This window comes from Odocoileus virginianus, unplaced genomic scaffold, assembly GCF_023699985.2.
Source record: "Odocoileus virginianus isolate 20LAN1187 ecotype Illinois unplaced genomic scaffold, Ovbor_1.2 Unplaced_Scaffold_15, whole genome shotgun sequence".
NCBI lineage: Eukaryota > Metazoa > Chordata > Mammalia > Artiodactyla > Cervidae > Odocoileus > Odocoileus virginianus.
Genome location: NW_027224277.1, coordinates 1555263 through 1579832, shown reverse-complemented (window position 1 = coordinate 1579832; position 24570 = coordinate 1555263). Strand labels below are relative to the sequence as shown.

The window sequence follows — 24570 nt, the reverse complement described above, 5'->3', positions numbered from 1 at the left end:
CATAGGCCTTCATTTTGAATGCTTATTCCCCTGTCTTGAACTTGTCATTAACCTTTGCTTTTAGAACTCTTGTTATGGTTTAAATGTTTTTGTCCCCCCTAAATTCATATGTTAAAATCCTAATGCCCACTGTGATGGTATTAGGGATGGAGGTGCTTAGATCATAAGAGCAGAACCCTCATGAATGAGATTAGTGTTCTTATAAAAGAGACCCACCCAGCTCCCAGTCCCTTCCACCATGTAAGGACACAGAAGTTGGCAGTTGGCAATCTAGAAGAGGGCCTTTTCCAGAACCTGACCATGCTGCTACCCTTATCTTAGATTTCTAGCCCCCAGAACGATGAGAAATATTTCCATTGTTTATAAACCACCCAGCGTGTGCTGTTTTGTTATAGAAACCTGAACAGACTAAGACATTTTTAGATTCTGCCCTCCTTTTTTAAAAAATAAATTTATGCCAATTCACTTATAGCTCAATGATCATTAGTCGCCTTTATATAAAAGCTCCTCCCCCTGTCATCCCATATGTTTTATTTTAGTCAAAACACTTATAGTATCTGAAATTGTCTTGATCTTTGTTCACTGTCTTATTGTTTATCTCTAATATACACCAGTTCTTGAGCAATGTGTGGCATATTAATAAAATTCTCAACACATATCTATTGAATGAGTTATGGAAGTGAGGATCAAGAAACAGGGAGTACAATACAGGGTAAAATAAATTCCTAGCTTGTGGTAGAGATAGTCTGTTTTTACTGAAACAGAGTCCAGGAGATCCAGGTTAGGTCAACCCTCTTCCCACTGGCTTTTGTAAAGTCTGACTTGCCTAACACAGCCTGAGCTGGCCAGGTTCCCTGATTTTGCTTCTTGGTCACTGTGATTTCAAGATAGGCACATATACTCCTCCCTATCTCCAGAGGCAATCTGTGGCCGGGTGCAGGGTTTCCTCAGTGCAGGCTGTGAGACAGGGAACTGCTGGCTTCTCTTAGCAGATGGTCAGTTTCTTAAACTGGCTTAAAATAAACTCTCATTTGTTTGAGTACACGCAGACCCATCACTGAACAACAATGACTCTTATGCAGTGGTTAGGACTCAGCGCTTTCACTGCTGAGGGCCCAGGTTCAATCCCTGGTTGGGGAACTAAGATACCACAAATGGCATGGCATGCCTCCCTCCCCACCCCCAACCCCCCCAGAAAAGTCATGACCCTTAGTGGCTTTTCAAGAACTTCAGGTCTCTAGCCTGCCTGAGAGTTACCTATGCCACTTATCTGTTAAGGAACATGTACATTTATCTCGCCTACCCTGGACTATCTTAGTCAATGTTCAAAGTTGGCCATAGCCTTAGGACCACATGGGGCTTCCCTCATAGCTCAGATGGTAAAGAATCTGTCTGTGATGCAGGAGACCTGGGTTCAATCCCTGGGTCAGGAAGATCCCCTGGAGAAGGGAATGGCAACCCACTCCTATATTCTTGCCTGGAGAATTTCATGGAGAGGAGTTTGGTGGGCTACAGTCTATGGGATCGCAAAGAGTTGGACACAACTGAGTGACTAACACTTAGGACCACATTATGGCAGTAGCTTGAGGAAGTTTTGGTAGAAATGTCGGGGACATGCCCTCATTTCTAAAAATAGAGGCCTGTGTCAGCCACAGTGGGCAGCTGGTACCCCCAGAATATTCTTAGTTTCAGTGGTTCCTTATGGAGTCCATGAACCCCCACCCAATTTCTCAGGTTCTAGTTATGTCTTGTCTGGTCTTCACTGCCCGTTTGTGGGTCAGGCCAGCAGAAGCTGCATTTGTGAACATGGATGGCCAGTGGGGATCACATGTCCCAAGCTGCCCTCATTCCCCACCACGATGTATCGGTAGGGTGGGATAAAAGTGCACCGCACCAAGTGAGAGGCCAGGGGTTCTGGTTCCAGGCTGGCAAAGTTCATCCTGGGCAGGATATTTAACCCTGCTGTGCAGAACTGTTACCATCTCTGCTGTTCTTCAGTTGAGTGAGAACCCAACTCAGGCCTGATGCATGGCTCAAATGACACAGTAGATGTGAAGATGCTTTGGGAAGGTATCATCTCTCCTGTGGAGAAGGAGGGAGACTAGTGAGAAGTGAAACAACCATTCCCACCTATAGTGCTGCTAAAGATGCTGCATGCAGGACAACAGGCCAATTACTGAGGCACAAACTTAACCTGAGACCTCAGCATGTTTTCCTATTTCCTCCTTGAAATGTGGGTTTAAAATCTGGCTCAGACACAAAGGGTTTCCTGATTTATTCATAATATTGGCTATAACTTTTTGAATCCCATATTGTGGGCCAGGCACTTTATTTCTAATCTTCACAATTATACTTTACATTAGAGTTCCTCCTCTGCCTTCTCAGACGAGGAGGCTCAGAGAACTTAGAAGATTTGTCTAGTCTGCCAAGAGCTAGAATAACGGGCTCTTTCTTCTGGAACCAGTGCTCCTATCCCTGATTCAGCGCTGCCTTCTCTGGGTAAGAGAAGCTTCTGAGGCAGATGGAAGGAAGCAGCGAGAAGTGCAAGAAGAGGTTCTTAGATACCGGAATACACCGTATCGTGTAAGGCTCACCTCTACACATAAAGTTTTTTCTTTCAAGTCGTAGAACGGGTGACACACTCTACCGGCCATCTTGGTTGTGGCAATCCCAATCTTTTTTTCTTTTTTTTTCAATTTTTCGGTGACGGACAACCAAGGAAATTAGACAAAGCGGCCCTCCCTAGGGATCTGAAGGAGCGCCAGGGACGCCTAGCGTCCCCTCCCGCCGGCCGAAGTCCGCGGCGCGGGCCCTCTGAGCTCGGCGGCTCGCGCTCGGCGCCCAGCGGTGGGAGGGGTTCGGAGAGGCCCCGCCCCACCCCGCCCCCTCATTTAAATACGCGGTGCCGGCGGGCACGTCGAGCTCGCCGCGGACTCAAGATGGCGGCGTGTGGACGTGTACTGAGGATGTTCCGCTTGGCGGCGGCGCTGCCGCTGCTGCTGCTCGCGGCGGCCGGCGAGCAGAAAATCCAGGGCCTGGGCGGCCACGGCCAGGGCCCGGGCCCGGGGAGCAACCTTCTTCCCCTCGGGGCGCAGCCGGGAGGCGGCGTGCTGCCGGGTCAGCTCCTGCTGCCTCAGTCATCTCAGTTGCAGCAGCAGCAGCAGCAGCCGCCGCCTCAGCAGCAGCAGCCGCCTCAGCAGCAGCAGCAGCCGCCGTTCCCTGCGGGCGGGTCTCCGGTCCGGCGGGGCGGAGCGGGGCCCGGCGGGGCTGGCGGGGGCTGGAAGCTGGCGGAGGAAGAGTCCTGCCGGGAGGACGTGAGCCGCGTGTGTCCCAAACACACCTGGAGCAACAACCTGGCGGTGCTGGAGTGCCTGCAGGACGTGCGAGAGGTGAGGCGCCGGGCACCGGGCGCGCAGGCCTGGCCGCCGCGGACGCCGGGCGGCCTGGGCAGCCGCTGACGCCGCGGCAGCGCCTCTCGCTTCCTCTGCGCGGCCGCCCGCTCCCCGGCGCGCTCCGGGGAGGGGACCTCACCCCCAGCCCTCACTCGCTCCCGGGCGGGGGTCTGGGACGTCCACCCCGGCTCCCGGCGGCCATCGGCCGAGGCCCAGAGCGGGTCTAGGTTTGCTCCGGTCTTTTGTGTGATGCTCTAAGCGCGGTGGCTCCTTGGTGAAGACCTGTGTAGGATTTTGCCACCCTTTTCGATTTGGGTAATTTGTAGCAGCTCTTTAAAACGTGAAAAATGGTTGGCGTACTTCAGCTGGTAAAGAATGCCCTGCTGTTTATTGGCAGTAGATAATGTTTGTTTAGACAGCTCGGGTTCTGTTCTGATGTGTATTGTAGTCTGCAGCCAGATTTACTGTTTTACCCTATTTTTCTGTAATTAAAAAATTCCTGTTATTTACCAGCTGCTGAAACTAATATATGCTTTTCTTTTTTTTTCTTCACGTCTTTTGGTCAATTTGTAATGAATCCCAAGTGTAAGCTATTACTCCGAGTGATTTAGAGTCCCAAAGCTTGAAAAGTTGAGGCGGCGTTTGAATGTGAGGTCTTTGCTTTTCTGATCTTTTTGCCTGTCTGACTGTACCTCTTAATGCCGTCTTGGTTTTATGTTCTTTGATGCCATTCAGTTTAGTAACACAGAATTCTTCTCTAGATTTAATGCTGCAGACGTTAAGTGCATTGTTGACAGTTATCAAAATTTGGGAGCAGATCTCGTAGGGGCACTTTTTTTTCCCCCTCAACGTTTAAGCATATAAAAGGTCCATAAGTTGATGAGTAGAATGAAACCACTGCTTGATACAGTTTTATTTGGGAAATTGTTATCAGAATTGCCTAAGATGTTCATGGTCGTAGGAGGACCATTGGTTTGTAGAAAAAGGTTAGTCTTGGCAGTTCCCTACCCTCCCCCGCTACATCCCACTGTGGTATTTGCTCTGGTAGTCCATACAGAGTAATTTACAAGAGGAAAAGATATGCATGCTCAGGGGACAGAGAGAAAGGAAATTTCTAGAGCCACCAGAAATGTGGGGCATTAGATGGCTCATCTACAATTTGAAAATTAGAAAAAGAATCCCTTGTTCTTTATTCTTCACCTACTCCTCTAGTCAGTAGAGCTGAGATTCTTAACTGTGTCAAGCTTCTTGAAATTTTCTGTTTGGCCATTGAGGATGTAAGATACGTGCTGTTCTCTCAAACTAGGATCGCAATGTTGAAGACCAAACATTTGGTGAGTATGTGGCAGAAACAGGATGTTATTAGGGAAAGTGGCCCTTTCTAGGAGTACATCTTTCTTGACATATATTAGGGACATGTGGATTCTGTCACTCACAGAGCAGTCTTCCTCTGTCATACTTGTAGAAGTTTGTAGCAGTGTATATCGTAAATAACATAATAATAAATAAATAAAAAATAAAATAAATCCATAAATAACAGATTTGACCACTTTTGGAGTCTGTTTAGTTAGATACTGTATTTCTTGCATTACGTACTGTAAAAACCTGGCCTGAAAGTGTAGTTCCTGTAGTTCCACCTTTGAGTGTAAGACTCTCAGCAGGGTTATTGTTTCGGTAACTACATTTTCCTTCCTTTATGGGGATGTTATTTAAACTCTTTGAAGGTAGTTACTAGGTCCTGTATTTCCGTTGTAGCTTTCCAGAGTACCTAATTCAGTGCCTAGATTCAGTAAATAGTGTTGACTGATTGAAGGTGACATAAACTAATGAAGTCTGTTTTATGGAAGAAAAGATGTCATGTAAATTGAAGGAGGGGGCTTTTGGAGGGCAGGGGTTTTTCCAAATTTCCAGTTTAATTTTTCTCCTATTTTATATACATAAAAATTAAAAGAAGAGTACCGCGAACAACTATGTATATTCTTTAAGAGATGGAGCTAGTTTTAAACTACTTTTTTTCCCCCTTTAAAGACAGCCAAAAGAAATTTTACTCCACTTAGAGAATTAGTTAGATCTAATTTATGCGTTTGAAAGCACAAAAGAAAGTAAACTAGCTAGTCAGGTTTGAAATGAAAGTATGGAACGTGTTTTGTATGTGCTTTTTGGTATGTAGGACTGTTTGATAGGAACATAGACATTTGTGTTTCTTTATTGCTTTGGATACTTATTTGGGGGAAGATTGTTCTCTGTGTTCTTGCTGTTAGTATTTCGAAAATGCAAAGCATATGGTAGTGTAGTAAACCACATTTTTATTTTGAAGCAGCATGGGTATATGGTGTTAGGTTAAGTCTTAAGTTCAAATATTTTAAGGTTCCCTTTAGTGTTCAAAGTTATGTATTAAGGCACTTACAGAATCTATTTGAAGGTATTTATAGTTACCTTTAAATAATTTCAGTGGATACTTACAGTTTGTCTAATGTGTGGTATGCCAGCAAATTAAAATTTTATGTGTAACCTATAAGTTAAACTGCATATAGACTAAGATTAGTTCACAGATTTTCTGTTTTTTGGTTACTATTTTGAAGATACATGTTGTGAGGAATTTTTCTTTCTTTTTTTTAACCCTCTCAGATGAGTCATGCCTTTTAAAAGGTCAAGTATACCCAGTGGGCCTGCCATTACATAGTGGGTATATTAGCAGTAATGATGGAATAGTAGTCCTGGTTACGTGTGTGTCTCTGTATGTAGTTAGCAGTAGTTCTTGTTATAAGAACATATAACTAGTTCACATGCATATACTTTCTAGTATAAGTAAAAGGAAAAATACACCCTGGGCTGTTCTGGCAGTTAGAGGAAAAGTAATACCAAAGGAAGAGAAGGTACTGTTGTCTAGTGTTTGATAAAAAAAGACATGCTTTATGTTGAGTAATTTTAAAATACTTTATATGTTTTTGGCTGAAAGGACAGAAGTTTCACATGGAGATTTTGATTCTTTAGAAGTTTATTAATGATGCGCATAGTTTTTCTTAGTTTTTGTTGTTAGATTTTTAAAAAAAGAAACAAAAACTTTCTAATACATGTACAGAAGTAGCAAGAATAGTTTGACAACTTCCTGCCCCGTACTACACATCACCCAGCTTAAACTGTCCCCACTTTGTTTTTAATCACAGGGGTTGGGAGAATGGCAACCAAGTTTTAAAGCAAGCATTTTAAAGCAAGTCCCAGACACTATGTCATTTCATTTATGAATACTTCAGTGTAAGTCTCTGATAAGGACTTAAAACAAGATAAAACCAGAACCTGATTGTTATTTTTTTAGTATTTAGAAGCATTATGGCGACTTCCCTGGCTGTCCAGTTGTTAAGACTCCCTACTGTTAATGTAGGGGCACAGGTTTGATTCTTGGCTTGAGAACTCTGCTGCACAGCTCAGCCAAAATAAAAGCATTATGAATATTTCTTCTGAATTTCTTGGTACCTTATTTTGATATATCAGTTTCAGGTTATACATTTTTTACCACTTTCTATGCACAGAGTGAATGCTTTGTAAATATTCATTTAAGATGGACTGTAATATATATTGAAGAGGAATTACGTTACAAAGTGTAAACCTGCTTTGACTCATAGGTGAACAGTTTCTTATTCTATTCGTAGTCTTTCTCTTAACTTTATCCTAAGATAGTAGGCCACAGTATCTGTGTTATTTATCCTGTGAGGCGAATAGTGTTATCTTATTATCTTAGTTGAGAAGCAGACTCAGAGAGATGAAGTAACTTGTCCAGTGTTATATCCTGACCTAAGTGGTAAGGCTTGTATTCAGAAAGTTCTCTCTGACTTCAAAGATTGTATTGTTTCTAATCCACCATGGATGATTGCAGCTAGGAAAATTAGTATATGGCTGTTGAGAATGCCAGGGGTTCATAAATGGACACAAAGTGAGAAGAGTAGCCTGGAATTAGAATTCTCTTTTCCTCACTACTAAGAACAGTTGGGTAACAGTAGCATCTTAGCATTGGAGTATTGTATAGATTTCTCAGGTAGACAGACCGACATCATTAGACAAAGCTAATTTAATTGCTAATCTGAGTCCATTACAAGAGTTTCTGCTTCATGAAAAAATTTTCAGATTCCATGTTACCTTAAGTACACTTTGTACAAGTATAATGGAAGAATTTAGATGCCTTCCGCTATTATTTGTATTGAATCAGTGGAACACCACAAAGAGTAAATTAGGACTAGAACTGGCACTGCTGTTAACTAATTGTAGGACTCTTTCTCCGTCCCATTCATGCAGCAACACTTTATGCTCTTTCTGTAGTGACTTATACAGTGGGCCCCTTCTTCATCCCAGGTCCCTCCTCTAGGTCCTGGGTGATTAGTGCATCCAGCCATCGGATGGGAAAAGAGAAGATAAGAGGACTGCACTAGAGTTTTCCAAGCTTGGACTGGGCTTGGAAGTGTGTGTGTGCTCAGCAGTAGTGTCCGACTCTGCAACCCCTATAGACTGTAGCCTACCAGGCTCCTTTGTCCATGGGATTTCCCAGGCAAGAATACTGGAGTGGGTTGCCATTCCTTCTCCAGGGGATCTTCCTGACCCAGGGATTGAACCTGTATCTCCTGCATTGGCAGGCGAATTCTTTACCACTGAGCCACCAGGGAGAGCCAGTCATTTTACCATTGAATCTCAGTTTCCTCACGTGTACAATTTACAGATTTCAAGACCCCTTTTATTTGATCTATATTAGTTGTTTCCTATATATTCTGTCTGTATGTATTTTATAGTTTGTAGAATTTATGTGTGTACCATCTTGTTCATTCATGGGTGAAAATAGTGAAATGAATAATGCAAACAGCAATTAATCCAAACATTGTTTGACTTTAGGATATATTATGATGATTTTGTTTGAGCCAACATGGAATCGCCTCCTGTGCTGACTCTCAGTGGTTGGAAGCAGTCTAACCACATAATCTAGGTGTTATTGATCTGTTATGCACTTACCATAGGGGAAGAGCACTAGTATTTTAAGATACCAGCATTGCTTACAGTTGGTTTGATAAATGGGATTGTGATCAGGAAACAGTTGTATAAGAGAGTGTTCATCACTGCATGTTACACAGGCAGTGAATCCTTTAGAGCAATGAAAAGAGCACAGAACTAGGATTTAGACTTGGATGGAGCCCAGCTCTGCTACTCTTGGCTTAAAAAATCATACCACCACTTTTTTTTACCCTTAAGTAGTTAAGTAGGACAGTTAAGTAGTGATGGACAGGGCACGAGGAGAGGATGAGATGGTTGGATGGCATCACTGACTTGATGGACATGAGTGTGAGCAAACTCTGGAAGTTGGTGATGAACAGGGAAGCCTGGCGTGCTGCAGTCCATGGGGTCGCAAAGAGTCTGACACGACTGAGCGACTGGACTGAGCTGAACTGAGGGACAGTTTAACCCTGTTGTAAGTGAACACAGAAATGAGTTCCTTTTTTTTTTTCTTCCAATTTTATTTTATTTTTGGTCCCACCACATGGCTTGCAAGATCTCAGTTCCCCAACCAGTGGGAACTTGGGCCATGATAGTGAAAGCGCCAAATTCTAATCAGTAGATCACCAGGGGACTCCCTACATGAGTTCTTGAATTTGATGTGCTAGTTATATTTTTCTTTTTTTACATTAAACAAAATATGTGACCATTGAAGTAGGCAATATTAACACATACCACTTGAAATCATCTTGTTTACCACCTGTGGTACATGCTTTGGAAGACTGGGTTGTGATTCTCTCATCTGTAGGACTATAAAACATAAGCAAGGGTCATAAGCACAAGTGAAAAGGAAAGATGCTTTGAGAAATTAAAGGACTTTACTGACTCAAGTAGAGAGTTTGAGAATTTCTTGAGTCCAGATTATAAAGGGTCTTGCTTTCACCATTGTTCTTCAAGTAAAGCCCAGAAATGGGGTGTGTTTTTATCCCAACCTGAGGTTAAAATATTCCTGCAGATAATTGAGTTACTTGTAAAATAGCACTGTCACTTAGGCAATGAACTTTTTAAGAAGTCTCTTGATAAGAATGCTTTCCCGCAAATAGGTGCTTAATAATTCATTGTTCTTTGGAAGAAAATAAAGACCAGTCCAAGAGATGAGCTGGTTCATTCTCTTTGTACTTTTCTTCTAATGTGTTCAAAACAAATTTCATCAGCAACGATCCCCCCAGAAAACTTCTGCTTACATGAGAAATGTATTTTAAAGAGAAGCCATTAAGATGACTTGTATAATGTCGTGCAGAGTAATTTCTCTTCCTTCAGCAAACATTTATTGAATGCATACTATGTGCAACTCATTGTGCTTAGTGTTAAAGGTTACAGATATATGATAATAGTAGCATTTATCGAGGGATTTTTGTTTGCCTTATTCTGAGGTACTGGATGTTTTCTAGGTGTTATGTATCTCATTTAATTTTATGAAAAATGTATCATTAGTATTATTTTAATGATTACTGTTTTTTAAATGAGGGCGCTGCCTCGGGGCCAGTAAACAGTGGAATTAAGCTCTGAAAGCAAGTCTTCTCCACCTGTAAAATGGCTCACACCCCTCCCCGTCCCTGTGCTAGTCAGCATGGTAGCCACGTGGCTACCGAGCAGTTGCTATAAGAGTAGTCTGAGTTGTAAAATACACAATTGATTTTGAAGACTTTGCACACGTAGGAAAATAAACTGTTTCCGTTTCTGTCGGGGGACATGCTGCACGCCTTGGGGAATCCACACCCAGGATCAAACCGTGGCCCTCAGCAGTGAAAGCGTGGAGTCCCGACCACTGGACCACCAGGGGAGTCTCGTCTCTTTTTATATTGATTACGTGTTCACATAATACTCTGGATATACTGAGTTAAAAACATTAAAGCCAGTTTTACTTTTTAATTTTCAATGTGACTACTAGAAGGCATAATATATGTGGCTCCATTATATTCCTATTGGGCAGCACCACTCTGGAAGAAGTAAAAGATATCTTTATTAAGACCATAATGCAAGTTATAAAGTAGTAAGTACCATAAGAGAAGAATAAATTAAATTCTATGAGCATATGGTAGAGAAAATGGTTGGGAGAATCCATATAAAGCCCATCAGTGCTCTCCTTCTTAAATTGTTGTTCATATCATGAAATTCTTAATTTAGCCACCTTAAAATGCCTGCTGATCTGGTTAATGGATGGATGTCATCTTCCTCATGCTGAATTTATGAGTTGTCAGGGGGTACAATAGCTCCTTCAGATTGAGAGGAGCTGAACTCATAAAACTGAAAGTCAGTGACTCATCTTTATTTGGTTGAGTTAGATATATTTAAAACTTAAAAAGAATCTCAAGTGATGGTCCTCAGAACTGTGCCAGTACTTACCCTTGTATCTGCATTAAAATAGAGTGTGGAGAACAAGACGTGTGGACTAGAATCTAAAAACAATGAATTAAGAGAACCAGGCATTTATTTTCACTCAGCTTTAATAATTTTACTGAAGTTAGAAAATTAGATCAACTGCATGGTGCTTTCAGTAACTTATAAATTCTCCTGTTGGAGGATTAAATAACATTATAACTCTATGTAGGGAGAGTCATAGTGAAAATGGGTACTGGATCTATATCCTTGTGAAATAGAGCAAATTCTTTAAAACATTTTTGTGTTCCTTTAAAAATAAATAAAAAACATATGTGATGCATACTTTAAATTGTAAGATAAACAGTGAAGTGAAATACGTGAGAGAAATTAACCAGGAGAATGTACATATGTTATAAATCAATTCAAATGCAGAATTACAAAAAAAAATCATATTTAAAGAAAATGTTCTGATGTCTAGAAAGGTTTCATGTGTAATTTAACTTAGAAAGTCACGCACAGAACTTCCACAGTTCCTATGCCAGCCAAATCAGCTCTGTAATGTGATAAACAATACGAAGTGAATAAAAACTTTGAGAAGGGAAAAGGGGATGTAATGGAGAGTTTTAATCAGGCATAGAGTCCGCCATTTGTTAATTAATGGCCTTCTGCTGAGCATACCTACCGCACATGAAATAATCTTTCAGGGTCCTTTCATTATGTGAAGCTCTGCATAGGAGAAGCTGTGGAATGAGTGGGAAAAGAGTGCGTTCTGGAACTACAGTCTGGATTCAGATCCTTGCTCACTTAATGCCTAGTGTGACCCTGGACAGATTTCTCTTCGGCCTTCACTTTTCTTATCTGTAAAGTTGAGGTATAAAACCTACTTCCACAGGGTTATGATGAGAATGAAAAAAAAATTTAAATATTCATCAGATTGTACTTGCTCATCAGTGGTGCTTTGTTGTTGCATATGACACCCTTCCAAGATATGGCTGTATGTTCACCGTCTTAAGAGAAATGTGGACTGTAATGCGCTGTACCTTTTATATAATCCATCCAAGACTTTACAAAGGCTGTAGTTGAAGAGCAGTAAGGTCAAAAACTTTTATGGAGTCTTTACCAGGTATTTAAAATGTATACAATTTGAGGTTGTGGAGGTAAAGGAGTGAATTCCTTGAGTGAAGGAATTCAGTTCTACCAAGTGTTCTTCCATTTTCTAGGCCTAAATAATGCCTAAATTTGGGATATACTGCCCATCAAGACAAAGGAAATCTCTGTTCTCAGATGTGAGGGGGAGAAAAACATTCTATTCCTAAGACGGTACTGCTTAAAACATCCTCGCTCTGTAGATTGGAATGACTAAATAGCTGTTTTATCAGCTGAGAAACAGAAGGAATTGATGCTTATCTTTTTGCCCTTTGTAAAACAAGATAAATATAAAAATTGCATAAATTTTCCTGAAAGTTGGCAACTTTTCAGAGGGAAAGTAAAATGGAAGGATTTATAAATTGCTAAGGTGGGAACATTCGCTGGCCTGTGAAACAGTCTATATTAAAGTATAAATACATAAGTTACTCATATATTAAAAACAGCACAAGGTATTTTCAGTATGTAAGCCTTCTTTCTGATGTTATTAGGTAGTAGAGTTAGTTGTGAATAGTTTCAAAATAGCTAGAACTCCACAATCTCTTTTTAAAATTTATTTGCTAGATTAAGACGTGACTGACGTGTGTATAGATAAAAACGTTTAGTGTGTAGAATTGCTGGTTTTCTTTTTTAAATCATTAGAAGAAGTTTCAAGAATTTATAGGATTGTCTATTGGTCTTCAACTTGGAAATATCATCTGATGCAGGAGAAATTAGCAGTGAAAGCAGAAGTCAGGAGATGGGTATGGTTCCTTCCTCTTTAGGAAATAAATTTGGTCTCAGGTTGCTTCGTTCTCCAGCTCTGCTTCACACTAGCTCCCTCTGTGACATCCTACTGTTTGCTACCCCTCCTCTGCCAAGTAGTTCATGGCTTCCAGAGAGTACCAAGTTACAGCTGTTGAGTTTACAGGCTTTTCATGTAAATATTGTTTGTTGGTAAAGATTTTATATTCAGTGATTTGAGTCGTTTCAGCCCTAGACTGTTGCTCGTTATCTTTCCCTTTGCACAGCCCACTGTCCCTCCCCACTACCAGCTCTCCTTTAAGCATTGTTTCCTGGCTTGTTTTTACTAGCAGATTGAACCATAAGAATTACTAATGTTTGAGATCAAACCATCTGTCCTAAAGGAAATCAGTCCTGAATATTCATTGGAAGGACTGATGCTGAAGCTCCAATACTTTGGCCACCTGATGCAAAGAACTGACTCATTGGAAAAGACCCTGATGCTGGGAGGGATTGGGGGCAGGAGGAGAAGGGGACGACAGAGGATGAGATGGCTGGATAGGCATCACCGACTCGATGGACATGAGTTTGAGTGAACTCCGGGAGTTGGTGATGGACAGGGAGGCCTGGTGTGCTGCGATTCATGGGGTTGCAAAGAGTCGGACATGACTGAGTGACTGAACTGAACCAATCATATTTATAAAAAGCAGCTTCATATGGTTCAATCAGTTGTTAATCCTTGATCAGATTTTGAGTAACTAGTAGCTGCTTCTGTGGCAGTATTCATTGTTTCTTTTTGTATCATCTTAAAGTACTGTGTTAGTCAGTGGTGTCTGGCTCTTTGTGACCTCATGGACTGCAGGCTGCCAGGCTCCTCTGTCCATGGGATTCTCCAGGCAAGAATACTGGAGTGGGTAGCCATTCCCTTCTCCAGGGGATCTTCCCAACCCAGGGATCAAACCAGGTCTCCTGCATTGCAGGCAGATTCTTTACCATCTGAGCCACCAGGGAAGTCCATCATCTTAATATCAAGAGTTAAAAGCAAGGGGATAGGAGAAATTTAGTCATTTTGGTATAGGACTTTCATCTGGGGAATCTTCCTGAAATTGTTTTCCCCAGCTTCTCTTTTGGTTTATCTGCCCCTAAAGTTAAAAGAAGGGAACCAGTGTAGATTGTTTTATACTTTTACTTATTTATTTGTGAAATATTTACTGAGCACTCACTATATTGGTTAACTAATAAATATCATGATTTTTTTGGCATTTAGAAAAGGTGACTTGAGAGTTTTGTTTCTTAAAAAATAATGTGTTGTGAAAAACTTTTCTTCTCTCACAATAGGGGAGATGTGGAACTAGGTATAAATGTCAGAGGACTCACCAAATACACTTGCTTTTAAAAAACGGAATTACTCTGAGTTAAATTGTGGTCTAACATTTAGTTTATGGAATGCTTGTAATCTCATTTGGAGCTCTTGATAATGGTATATAATGGATAGGACAGATATCAGCCTTATTTTATAGGCAGAAACACTGCAAGAATCAGATGGGTTGTGATTTGCCCAAGTCATATAAGTATTAAGATATGGAGCTTAGACTTCCCAACTCTTTTGAAGTTTTAAATTTTAAAATCCAAGTCTTTTAAAACTTAAAATCTCTTTTGTTTTTTTTTGTTGTATAATACAACAATTATCATTGTTCTGATAATTTTCACATTTACATATATGTTTTCATATTTTTTAAAGTATTTTTATAGCCCATTTTAATTTAAATATGCCAAGAAATATTTGAAAACATGCTATGTGCTTCTATCCCTCAAATCATTTTTCTGTTTCTCCTCTCCTGGGCACTCATCTTACATAGGTTAGAGTGGTTAAATTGCTTGCTGTCATCTCAGTCATGAGACTGTTCTTCACTCTCCTCTCCCCACCATCAGTGCGGTTGGTCCCGTCCTGTCCCCCGCCCCCGCCCCGCTCCTGCCATCTTTCATTTTGCTTTATTACTATTGCTGTATTTTTTAGGTTTATAGATCTTTTCTTCTGTGGTTTTCAGTCTGCTATTAATGCCAACTGTTCAGTGTATCTTTTATTTTAGATACTGTAGTTTCATCTGTAGAAGTTTGATATGGATCTGATATATACCATTTCTGTCTTCCTTGTGTTCATATTTTCCTTTACGACCTTGAATACTTTTTGTAACAGCTCTTTTAAGGTCCTTACCTGCTCATCCCATCACCAGTCATTTCTTGGTCTTTCTCTACTGATGAGTTTTTCTTCTGGCACTCACATTTCTACCTCTTTGCCTGCGTGGTGTTTTTTCTTTTTCTTTTTTTGGCTGGGTGTTGGTCATTGTGTATTTTACATCTCTGCTGCATTTTGTTGAATTCCTAAGGAGTGTTGGCTTTTGTCTGGCACACAGGTTACTTGCAGAGACTTTTTTTGAGACTTCTAAACTTTGTTGAGGCAAGCCCAGAGCAGCCTTTGGCCCAGGCCTAACTTGACCTGCTCATGAGATGCGAACCTCCTCAGCTTCCCGGGCTGTGTGAGGGCTCTCCTTTCTGGCTGGTGGGGACGTGCTCCCTGCCCTGTGCGAGCTTCAGGAGTTCTCTGGCGGCTTGGCTTCTCAGTCTCACTCGCACTGCAGGCGCACAGGGCACAGTGCGATCAAGAGACCCCTCTGGCGTTCTCCTGGGCTCTGTGCACACACCCCCATCCATTACCCACTCTGGCAGCGTCTGGCCACCGTGGAGCCCCTGCCTTTGGACTTCTCTGCTCGTCAGGTGCCCCGGAGCCTGCTGGGGTTCCCCTCCCCGTGCTGCCGGCTGGAAACCCCTTCCTGGCGGTGAGCCGGGTAACCGGCAGGCTCACGGTGTCTCCCTTCTCTCAGGCATTTTAGGCTTACGCTGCCTGTTGTCCCACGACTGAAATTTATTTCGTGTATTGTGCCCAGTTGTTAATTACTACGATGGCATTTTCTGTGGTAATTAATCCTTCATGAGCTGGAGTAGAAACACCATCCCTTGAGTTTTAACTTGTGACATCTCAAAGGGAAATTAGGAGAATTTGTTAGAAAAGGAGATTGAGAATTATTTATTAAAATTGCAAATGTATCTTTTGACAATTCTGCTTCTGAAAATGTATGCATAACAGTATGGTCAATGTGTAGGAGGTATTAAATTGAAGCTTTTTTTTTTTTGTAATAGCAAACAATTGGAAGCAACGTAACACCCTTCAATAAAGGAGTGATTAAATAAATTACTGTGCATCTTTACAATGAACTATTGTATTGCTGTGGAAAAGTAGCTCCTTATGTCACGTATGGAAAGATCTCCAAGATCTGTTACTAAATTAGGGAAGTAAAGTTATTGCTTGGTATAGTATACTATCATTTTTGTAATCAAAGAGCAAAAATAAGATTAAAAGTATTTATCAATATTTGCTTGTATTTGCATTAGAATGCTCCAGAAGGATACAGAAGAAATTAGGGCTAATGGAGGATAAAAATAGATGGGAAACTTTCCGTTATATTCTTTTATTTTTATTTATTCTTTTATATTTTTAATTTATTTTTTGTCTATATGATGTGATTTTCGGGATTTTAGTTACCACCAGGGATTGAACCCAGGCTCATGGCAGTGGAAGTGCCAAGTCCTAACTACTGGACTGCCAGGGAATTCCCTATATTTTTGATTTTTTAAAAAACATTTGAACTATTATGTATATGTTACCTATTTAACTTTTTTTTATTTTTAATTAAGATAAAGATATATTTTTTCCATTACTCATGTTGACAAAACTACCTTAGATGAGAGTTCCACAGGTATAATTTCATTTTGTGTCAAGGTCAGCTTGTTTGTACCTGGGTTGAGCCAAACCTTTTACCAGCTTAGAAGATAAAACATTTCCTTAATACATTGTTTAGGGCAAAACTAACTGCCGTTATGCCAAACCCCAAAACACAGTGGCTTAACACAAGAGAGGTCGTGAAGTCTAGCTGCTGGCTGGTGATCTGGAGACCTGGTTCCTCCCCATTTGTGGTTGCATTTCCTGGGGCTGTGGGGCCTTCTGCCTTCAGGCAGACAAGAGAGTTAGGCGCCCTGGCCTGCTGCCTTTTTTTTTAAACTCCTTATTACCCTTCCTTTCTTGTAATTCACACACCATAGAATTCACCCTTTCCGCCACAAGTTCTTAAAAGCCCTGGCCTCGTCAGCCTGGTGAGAACTGCTCCCGCGCAGCGCATGGGGCTGGGCGAGGCGCTCCTGTGACAGTCCTCGGACGGCCGGCGCTCTTCAGTTGTCTGGGCTGGTCAGGTCAGGTTCATGTGCCAGCCTTGGATTTGTCATACTGGAGCAGTTCTGTTCCTTCCCGTTTTCTCTAGGAAAGGTGAAAGTTGTTGATGAACAGTCAGATTTCTCTTTGCTCTGCTCTAAGTGTGTGGAAATACTTCTTTGTGATCGTTTCTGGTGTTAACAGTCTTTTTGACTAAACTGTGGACGCAGTCTAAGCCTTGTGTGGTGACCCCACTTCCAGCTTTACACTTGGTAACTGTCAGGACCTTGCATCCTGTGTGGTGGTAAGCCCTGAACCCTGAGTTAATGGAGCAGTCTCCCCTCTTCCTTCCTTTGTTTCTGGCGTTCTGGTTTTTAATCCTCCCTCCCTCCTTTTCCTGGCACCTAGGGGATTCCTCTTTCTCGTGAGTTCATCTGTGCCTTTAAAAGAACTTCGTGTTTACTGTCAAAGACTTTTCAAGTTCTGAACATACATGTATTTCTAGAACCTGAAGTTCGTGACTTTTGAGGCAGCTCATTCTTTGGATAAATGACTTTGTTCAAAAGGGACCAGGAAATAGACTAACGTTTATTGGGCAACTGCTGTGTGCTTGTGTACATAATTTTACTTAATCACCACTGTTACTGTAAGAGGTGATTCAGTTTTAGCCCTCACTTTATTATGGAATGGTTCAAACATACAGAAAGCTTTTTAAAAAACTCATACATTGACCACTCATACCCACCCACTAAAATTTCACCATTAACCCATTAACATTTTACTATATTTGCTTTATCACATAAATGTTTTAAACATTTTCTGTAAGCTGTATGAAAAAATTATGTTCCACGTCAGTTTTAATTCATAGCTTCTCTTGTGCTTAATAAAAACAAAACACTCTCCTACTGCCAGAACTTTAAAAAGAAAAGTCAAAAAATGAAAACTTGCATCTTAGTTAAAAGCAACTGTATTTATTTTGTATTAGTCTTTCCCCCCCCTCCTCAAAGAGTTTGGGAAAACCAGTATCTTTCTGAAGGAGGTCTTCTCATTCTGCTTTGATGAGCCAGAATCCTTAGACTCTGCTTTAATGAGCCAGAATCCTTAGACTCTGCTTTTTTCCCTCAGTTTCTAAAGATGTTATTTTCACAGTCATCTTTTTCTAGATATGGCCTTTACGTTATTGTATCCGTTTATGTTACTGAAAAGGAATTCCAGGATTCAAGGTATACCTAGCCTGGAAAATTGAGCTTTCTCCTGAATGACTGACCCTGTGACTTGTCATGGCAATGCAAATTGACAAGTGCTGGAACTTTTTGCTATTTTCCTGAGAGTTTAACAATGCTGTGTAATGGTGGTTTATACATTATTTTGAGATAATAGTAAATTCACTCTTCAAACATACAAGTAGAGTGTAGCAGAAGTGCAGATTATTGGTTCCTCTGAACTAGTGTTCTCCATCATCCAAGACAGTTGTTTAGTAACTTAGCTATAATAATAATAGCCTGTATAGGATGTTGTTAACCTTTTGATATGTCTATGTTTAGTTTACTTTTCAAGAAATCCCAATATTTTGTTTCTCTATTGGATGATTTGGTGATGATTCTCTTGTGATGATAAATCAGTTCTGTAGGCATGCTGAAGTCTAGGCATGGGTTTATTCTTGCTGTGCATTGCCTAAGCTTCCTGGACTTGGAGGTGGCTGGTGTCTTCCCCACCAGCAAATTGAAAACTTGCTGGGCAGGCACTTAAACTTCCTCCTTTGAAATGGACTCTTAGTACCCAGTTCTGCGTGTCGTGCAGCCTAGTTTGGAAAGTTGGTGCTTGTTCAGGCTGATGCGAGGCTTCAGTCTCCTTAGCTGTGGAAGCTGAGCAGTGTGAGACTGCGGCTTGAGGTGGCGTGGGTCTGAGCGTGCTTGAAGGAAAGCTGCTTGTCTGGCTGTCCTATGGGGCCAGCGGATTACCTGATGTCAGGTTAACGTCCCAGGGAAGCGTTGTGGCTCCTTTATTCAAGGTTTAGAACAGTTTATGAACAAGTATTTAAATGTTGTTTTTAGATAATTTGAAAGTATTCCCATTAACATATGAATAGCTAGTTTGATATTTGTATGTAAAGTTGGATTAGATTTGATACTTTGGATTAGGCTTCATAGGCTGCTTTTTATGTTAATTAATAAACGTAGTAATAGAAACCTTCTGCTGTTAGGCACCTTCACCATTTAACTTCGCTTGAGGGCCTTGACCTTGTATTTACTTTAAACCTTTATCCTGGGTAATTACTCAGTACCATTTTTAAACAGCTTCTTTGTTTATACCACTGTGTCATTTTACACCCTTTCTCCCATCTTTAGTTTTGAGCAAATTGCCTGATGTCTCTGGATATAATACTGGAGGTAAAACACAGAATAGTTGGAGTCCTTGTTTAAATTCCTTTTGAGAAACCAAGTTGAAATCCTTTTTGAAAATTTGTGGTAAGGTGGGAGAGGGATAAATTACAAATTTGATACTAACCGATACACACTACTGTATATAAAATAAACAGCAGGGACCTACTGTATAGCACATGGAATTGTCTTTAGTGCCTTGTAGTAACCTCTCATGGAGAAGAATCTGAAAGATAAATGTATATAACTGAATCCTTTGCTGTACACCTGAGACATTGTAATCATCTGTACTTCAGTTTTAAAAGTTGTGGTAAAAGTCTTACTGTCTTTTCTTGAGTTTAGATGTGGTGTGAGGACAGGACTATTTTATAAAGTTGAAGGAGTGTTACTGCTAAGATTTTTTTTTTAATTGAGTTTAATAATGAGCTGAGGTCCACTTAATTCTCTCGAAGCACTGTATTTAGCAAGACATTGTGATAGCCTTCCCTTTCTTCCAAGACTTGGGTCCCATTTACTTGTGGTTTTCTAGCAGTGAAGTACCTGTCTACCTATTTGTCCAACTATCTGTACTTTTTCTTTCCTTTCCTTTAAAAAAAAAAAATTATTTTTTAACTGGAGGATAATTGCTTTACAGAATTTTGTTGTTTTCTGTCAAATATCAACATGAATTAGCCATAGGTATACATATGTGTTCTTTTTAAAATATTGATTTATTAATGACTTATTTGACTGTGTAGGGTCTTAGTTGTGGCATGAAGGAACTTTAGTTGCAGCATGCAAACTCTTAGTTGTCGCCTGGGATCTAATTCCCTGACCAAGGATCAAACCGGGGCCCCTGCATTGGGAACGCAAAGTATTAGCCACTGGACCACTGGAGAAGTCCTTTCTTTTCCTTTTTAATGTTTTAAGAATAGTTTATAAGATAAGATGTGAAATTATAATAACAGGGACAAGCAGTCCTTAAAATTATCCTTTCAATTAAAAATGAAGTCTTTAGAGTGTTTCAGTTCAGTTCAGTCACACATTGATGTCTGACTCTTTGAGACCCCATGGTCTGCAGCATGCCAGGCTTCCCTGTCCATCACCAGTATCCATCGAGTCGGTGATGCCATCCAGCCATCTCATCCTCTGTCGTCCCCTTCTCCTCCTGCCTTCAGTCTTTCCCAGCATCAGGGTCTTTTCCAGTGAGTCAGTTCTTCTCATCAGGTGGGTAAAGTAGTAGAGCTTCAGCATCAGTCCTTCCAGTGAATATTCAGGACTGATTTCCTTTAAGATTCGCTGGTTTGATCACCTTACAGTCCAAGGGACTCTCAAGAGTCTTCTCCAACATGTTTATCTTATCACTGTTGTTGTTAGATAGTCCTTGTAATGAATTGAATTCGATTCTGATCAGTTGCAGCAGACAACATTTCTTCTGTATCCTCCTGAGAAAAAGGCTCACCTTCTTTAGTCCTTTGCTTGATCAGTTCTTCCTTAGAAAGAAACCCATGTTTAGCTGGATCTAATACCTCAAAAGCATGAAGAAGGATATCTTCCAAAATTGGTCTGTATCTTTTTTCCAGTCATCACTTCGGTCATCACTGAAATGATGAAACATGACTTTGGTCATCACTGAAAGAAAATTTTCAAATTGAATGTAACCAGTGGGGGTTCTTCTTGCATCTCTGTCCTCAGATTGGGTAGCTCTTCTTCACCAGGGGCAGCATCATAATGACTTGATAATTGTTTCGATCTCTCTGTACCTTCCCTGTGTTCCTGACTTGTTCAGTCTATGCTTTTTCTGATTCAGGGGTATTCTAATAATGCCATTTTTCAGTTCAGGAAGTTCTTTGTATTGAAACATTCATAAAACTCTGCAGGCATGGGATTAAATCACTTAGAAGTGTTAAAAGTTTTGAAAATAAAGAATCTTGAAAGTATGTTAATATTTTGTTCTGTGTGGCTCTTGCTATAAATGATGTGAATAATCTGTCTTGTACTTGCCATTAGAAAGTCCAGTTTAAATAATTGGACCTAAATAAGAAGAGAAACTAAGGCACTTTCTTGTATTACATAACTGTTTCATAATTTGAATATCATATCATAGCATATTATGGTTGACTTTTTTCTTATTTTTAGGTACATGTTTTGTAAATTTTATTTTGTACAGAAATTATCCCTTGAAAAAGAAGCTTGAAGTTTCTTAATGGGGTATATAATTTTAATACATTTTTCCTAATGTTGAACAAGAGTTTGTTATTTTAGTTGGCTAAATTTATTTGCTGTAGTTTTATTTATTTTTTTGTTTCAATTGTTTATTAACGGACCAGATTACAAAAATAATCCTGGTAGATACCTTAGTTCATCCTTCTAATAAGCCTGTTGATCTGGTCTTCCCTGTTGCCAGCATCTCCACCTTCTACAAAATGGGTGGTCTTTTTCTTCATTCCACCTCGTGGAGAAGACAATTTAAAGGGCCACAGGAAGTTGTTTGCTTCTTTGAAACGTTTTCCAACAGTATAGATCTCATGAATCAGATCCTCCATGCAGATGATTCCGTATTTCCCAAGAGATCGAGCAATCAATGCGTTGTCTGTCAGGGCAATTCGCTTTTTGTTGATTTTGCCATAACCACGCTTGTAGATCAATTCATTTACAGACTTCAGATTTGGGTACCCCCATGCAATGTATGGCTCCACAATTCTCAGCATGTTAATTGATGCCTTGTTGAGCTTCACAAAGGTGCCATTGAAGATCTGCCGGAGGCGAAGGAGCTGCAGCACCTTTCGAACCTTTGGGCTCACACCGTTGATACCTCTGATCCTGATGACAAATGCCAATTTGGGTTCCGCGGGTACATAGAAGTTGCCAGCTTTTCGTGCCATCCTAGCCATTCGAATTTCAGTTCTGTACATCTGCCTGTATTCCTTGTTGGTAATGCTTAGCTTTTTCATAAATAAGCTTCCTCCTTGCCTTTCGAAGCATCTTTTGGGCAAACTTCTTTCTCAGGCGCTTGATCTTAAGCTCTGCGAAATTCTTTCGCTTTTTCTTAAGGGTTTCTGGCACAGCAGGAACCTTCTTTTTCTTCTCTTCTGCACCCTCCATGGTTCCAGCCGGGAAAGAGGAAGTTGGCGCATGCGCGCTTGCTGTAGTTTTATTTTAAACTTCTGAATCTGTGAGCATTAGAATTTAAGGACAAATTTATAAAATGCAACTGCCTGAAGTTCTAATTGATAAGAATGTTACAAATTATAGTATTAATCATACCTTGTAGGAAACACCCTAAGAGTTTGTAAATGTATTGCCAAAAAACTTGGTTAATGTGTGGCATTTGTGATGCAACTAATAGTAACATTTTCAAGGTAATATTACTGGTGGAGGTCTGCAAGGAACTTAGAATGAAGAATTAGTCAGTGTTTTTCAGAGCCATGGCCAGCAAGAAGGTTGCCCTGAGCAACTTACATTATTTGTTCTTGGCATTTTGAGCTCTTTAGTGAAATGTCTGTGTTAGCTTAGATTTGTTTTTAAGGAAAGTAGGAAGTCATTGAAGATTCTTGGGTAGAGAATAAAATAGTTAAGGAAATTATTTTTGTGAATGTGGAGAGAGCTCATTGAATAAGTTGTGTTGATCATTAAACTGTGAACCACAGTGGACTAGTAGCAGTGGAGATAGCAATGGGATTGAAGGGAGACTCATTACTTAGGAGAAATTGGGAGTGCTTTTGTTCATTCATTTGCCAGATATTGGATAACTGTTATTTACTACATGTCTGAAATTTAATGGTAGGTGCTGGGAACGTGGGGATTATTATATAGCTCACCTCCCATTCCAGAAAGGCATGGTCCTTGTCCTCATGGGGCTTACCGTCTAGTGGAGGAGATAGCCGTTAAAGAATCACAAAATAAATGGAAAATTATAGGTACGATAAAAACTTCGAAAGAGAGCTACATGTACATTTTGCTAATCAGAGAATCTGGAAGTATTTTCCTGAGGAAATGATGACTGAGCTGAAGGAGCAGTAGAATTTAGCCAAGTGGAGAGAAGTTAAAGTCTTGACTGTTAGGCTCCCTCCAGAAGTACGTAATTCTTAGCTGGCGTTGAATTTGAAATGACAGCCAGGCATTTCAAGCAATTTCCAGTAAGAGGGTGTACATTTGGAAATAGATCTTGAGCTGAATCTAAATTTTAGTTACTCAGTTTAAAAAAGCTATAGTTGGAGGTATGAAAACGGTTGAGCCCTCTTAAAGAATGTATAAATAGAGTATGATTCCAAGGACTGAGCCCTGGGGAATGCTCACAATTGAGGGTTGGGAAGAGGCTTGTTGAGAGAATTAGAGGGAACAGAAGGAATGGTTGAGAGTTAAAAGAAGATTTAGAAGAGTGTTTAATTGTGGAAGCCAAGGAGGAAAATTTTAGTTGTGGGAACCGAGGAAAGGGACATTCAAAAGGAGGTGGTAGTAGTCACTAGGGTAAATAGAACACAGTGAAGATTTAATGACCAAGAAAAGAGCTTTGGGTTTTTTGTAAAGCAGAGATAGATTCTGTAGAACCTGGATTTGGACTATCCAAATCTCTATTAGTCTATTTCAGAAGTTTGATAGTTACAGGTGAGAGTATCTGGAAGAGAGGGCATCTCAGTTAAATAAAGATTTTTCAGGGTTAAGGAAAATCTTTTTAGTTTAAAGGCAAAGAGAAAGGAGCCAGTAGAAGGTGAAAGAGAGGAGATGCTGGCGAGGAAGAAGGTGACTATAAGTGCTCATGAAGAAAGAAAGGACGAGGAGAATAAAATCAATTTGGTGTCAGAAAACATGATTTGTAATTTTTTGGAGAACTTAAAGGCTATAACTCTGAATTTCACAGAATTTACCAGTTACCAGGAAAGTTCCTATTTTAGGTTTAACTTACATCTCACAGAGTAAAGGTTATTTTGCTTTTCTTTTTTCCTTCTGCAGAACTGTTTCCTTCTTAAGTTAAATTTCAGTGAAAGTAGATAGACATGTTATCCCTACTGTCCAAAATAATTATGTAGTCACTTACTGAATAGTCATCATGTTGTTTAGTATATTGCAAGGTAGTTTTGAGGTGGAGCCAAACATTGGGGGCTTTGTTCCCCACAAATAATGTTTAGTAAACCTGAGTTGCCTATAGGAAAGGAGACAAACAGTGGTATATATGCCATTCTGGAATAGATCCAGAACAGTTGGGAAAAACACTATCAGTAGCTACTGTAAAGAATTATAGCTTTAAGAATACAAAATGTCAGGATCGCCAAGAGTGAGCCTTCTCTGTTGCGCTGACAGTGTCTCAGGACGCCGTGCAGCGCCAGAA

The 24570-nt window shown here is 40.4% G+C and overlaps 1 protein-coding gene, 1 long non-coding RNA gene and 1 pseudogene across 2 annotated transcripts in view; 1 reads left to right on the top strand and 2 right to left on the bottom strand.

The window, feature by feature from the left end:
- Positions 1-730: 730 nt before the first annotated feature.
- On the bottom strand, positions 731-2938 carry LOC139033535 (uncharacterized). The gene is made up of 2 exons (XR_011486083.1): positions 2595-2938; positions 731-2082 (listed from the first exon to the last, which is right to left on the bottom strand). It is a non-coding gene; the product is annotated as an uncharacterized lncRNA (long non-coding RNA).
- Positions 2911-24570, top strand: part of GLG1 (golgi glycoprotein 1) — a 121468-nt gene continuing 99808 nt past the window's right edge. Inside the window, exon 1 of the mRNA XM_020889182.2 lies at positions 2911-3389. Within this exon, the coding sequence (XP_020744841.1) occupies positions 2940-3389 (450 nt within the window). The 5' untranslated portion in view covers positions 2911-2939. The remainder of the gene's footprint in view (positions 3390-24570) is intronic.
- LOC139033532 (large ribosomal subunit protein uL30 pseudogene) lies at positions 21553-22374 on the bottom strand (annotated as a pseudogene).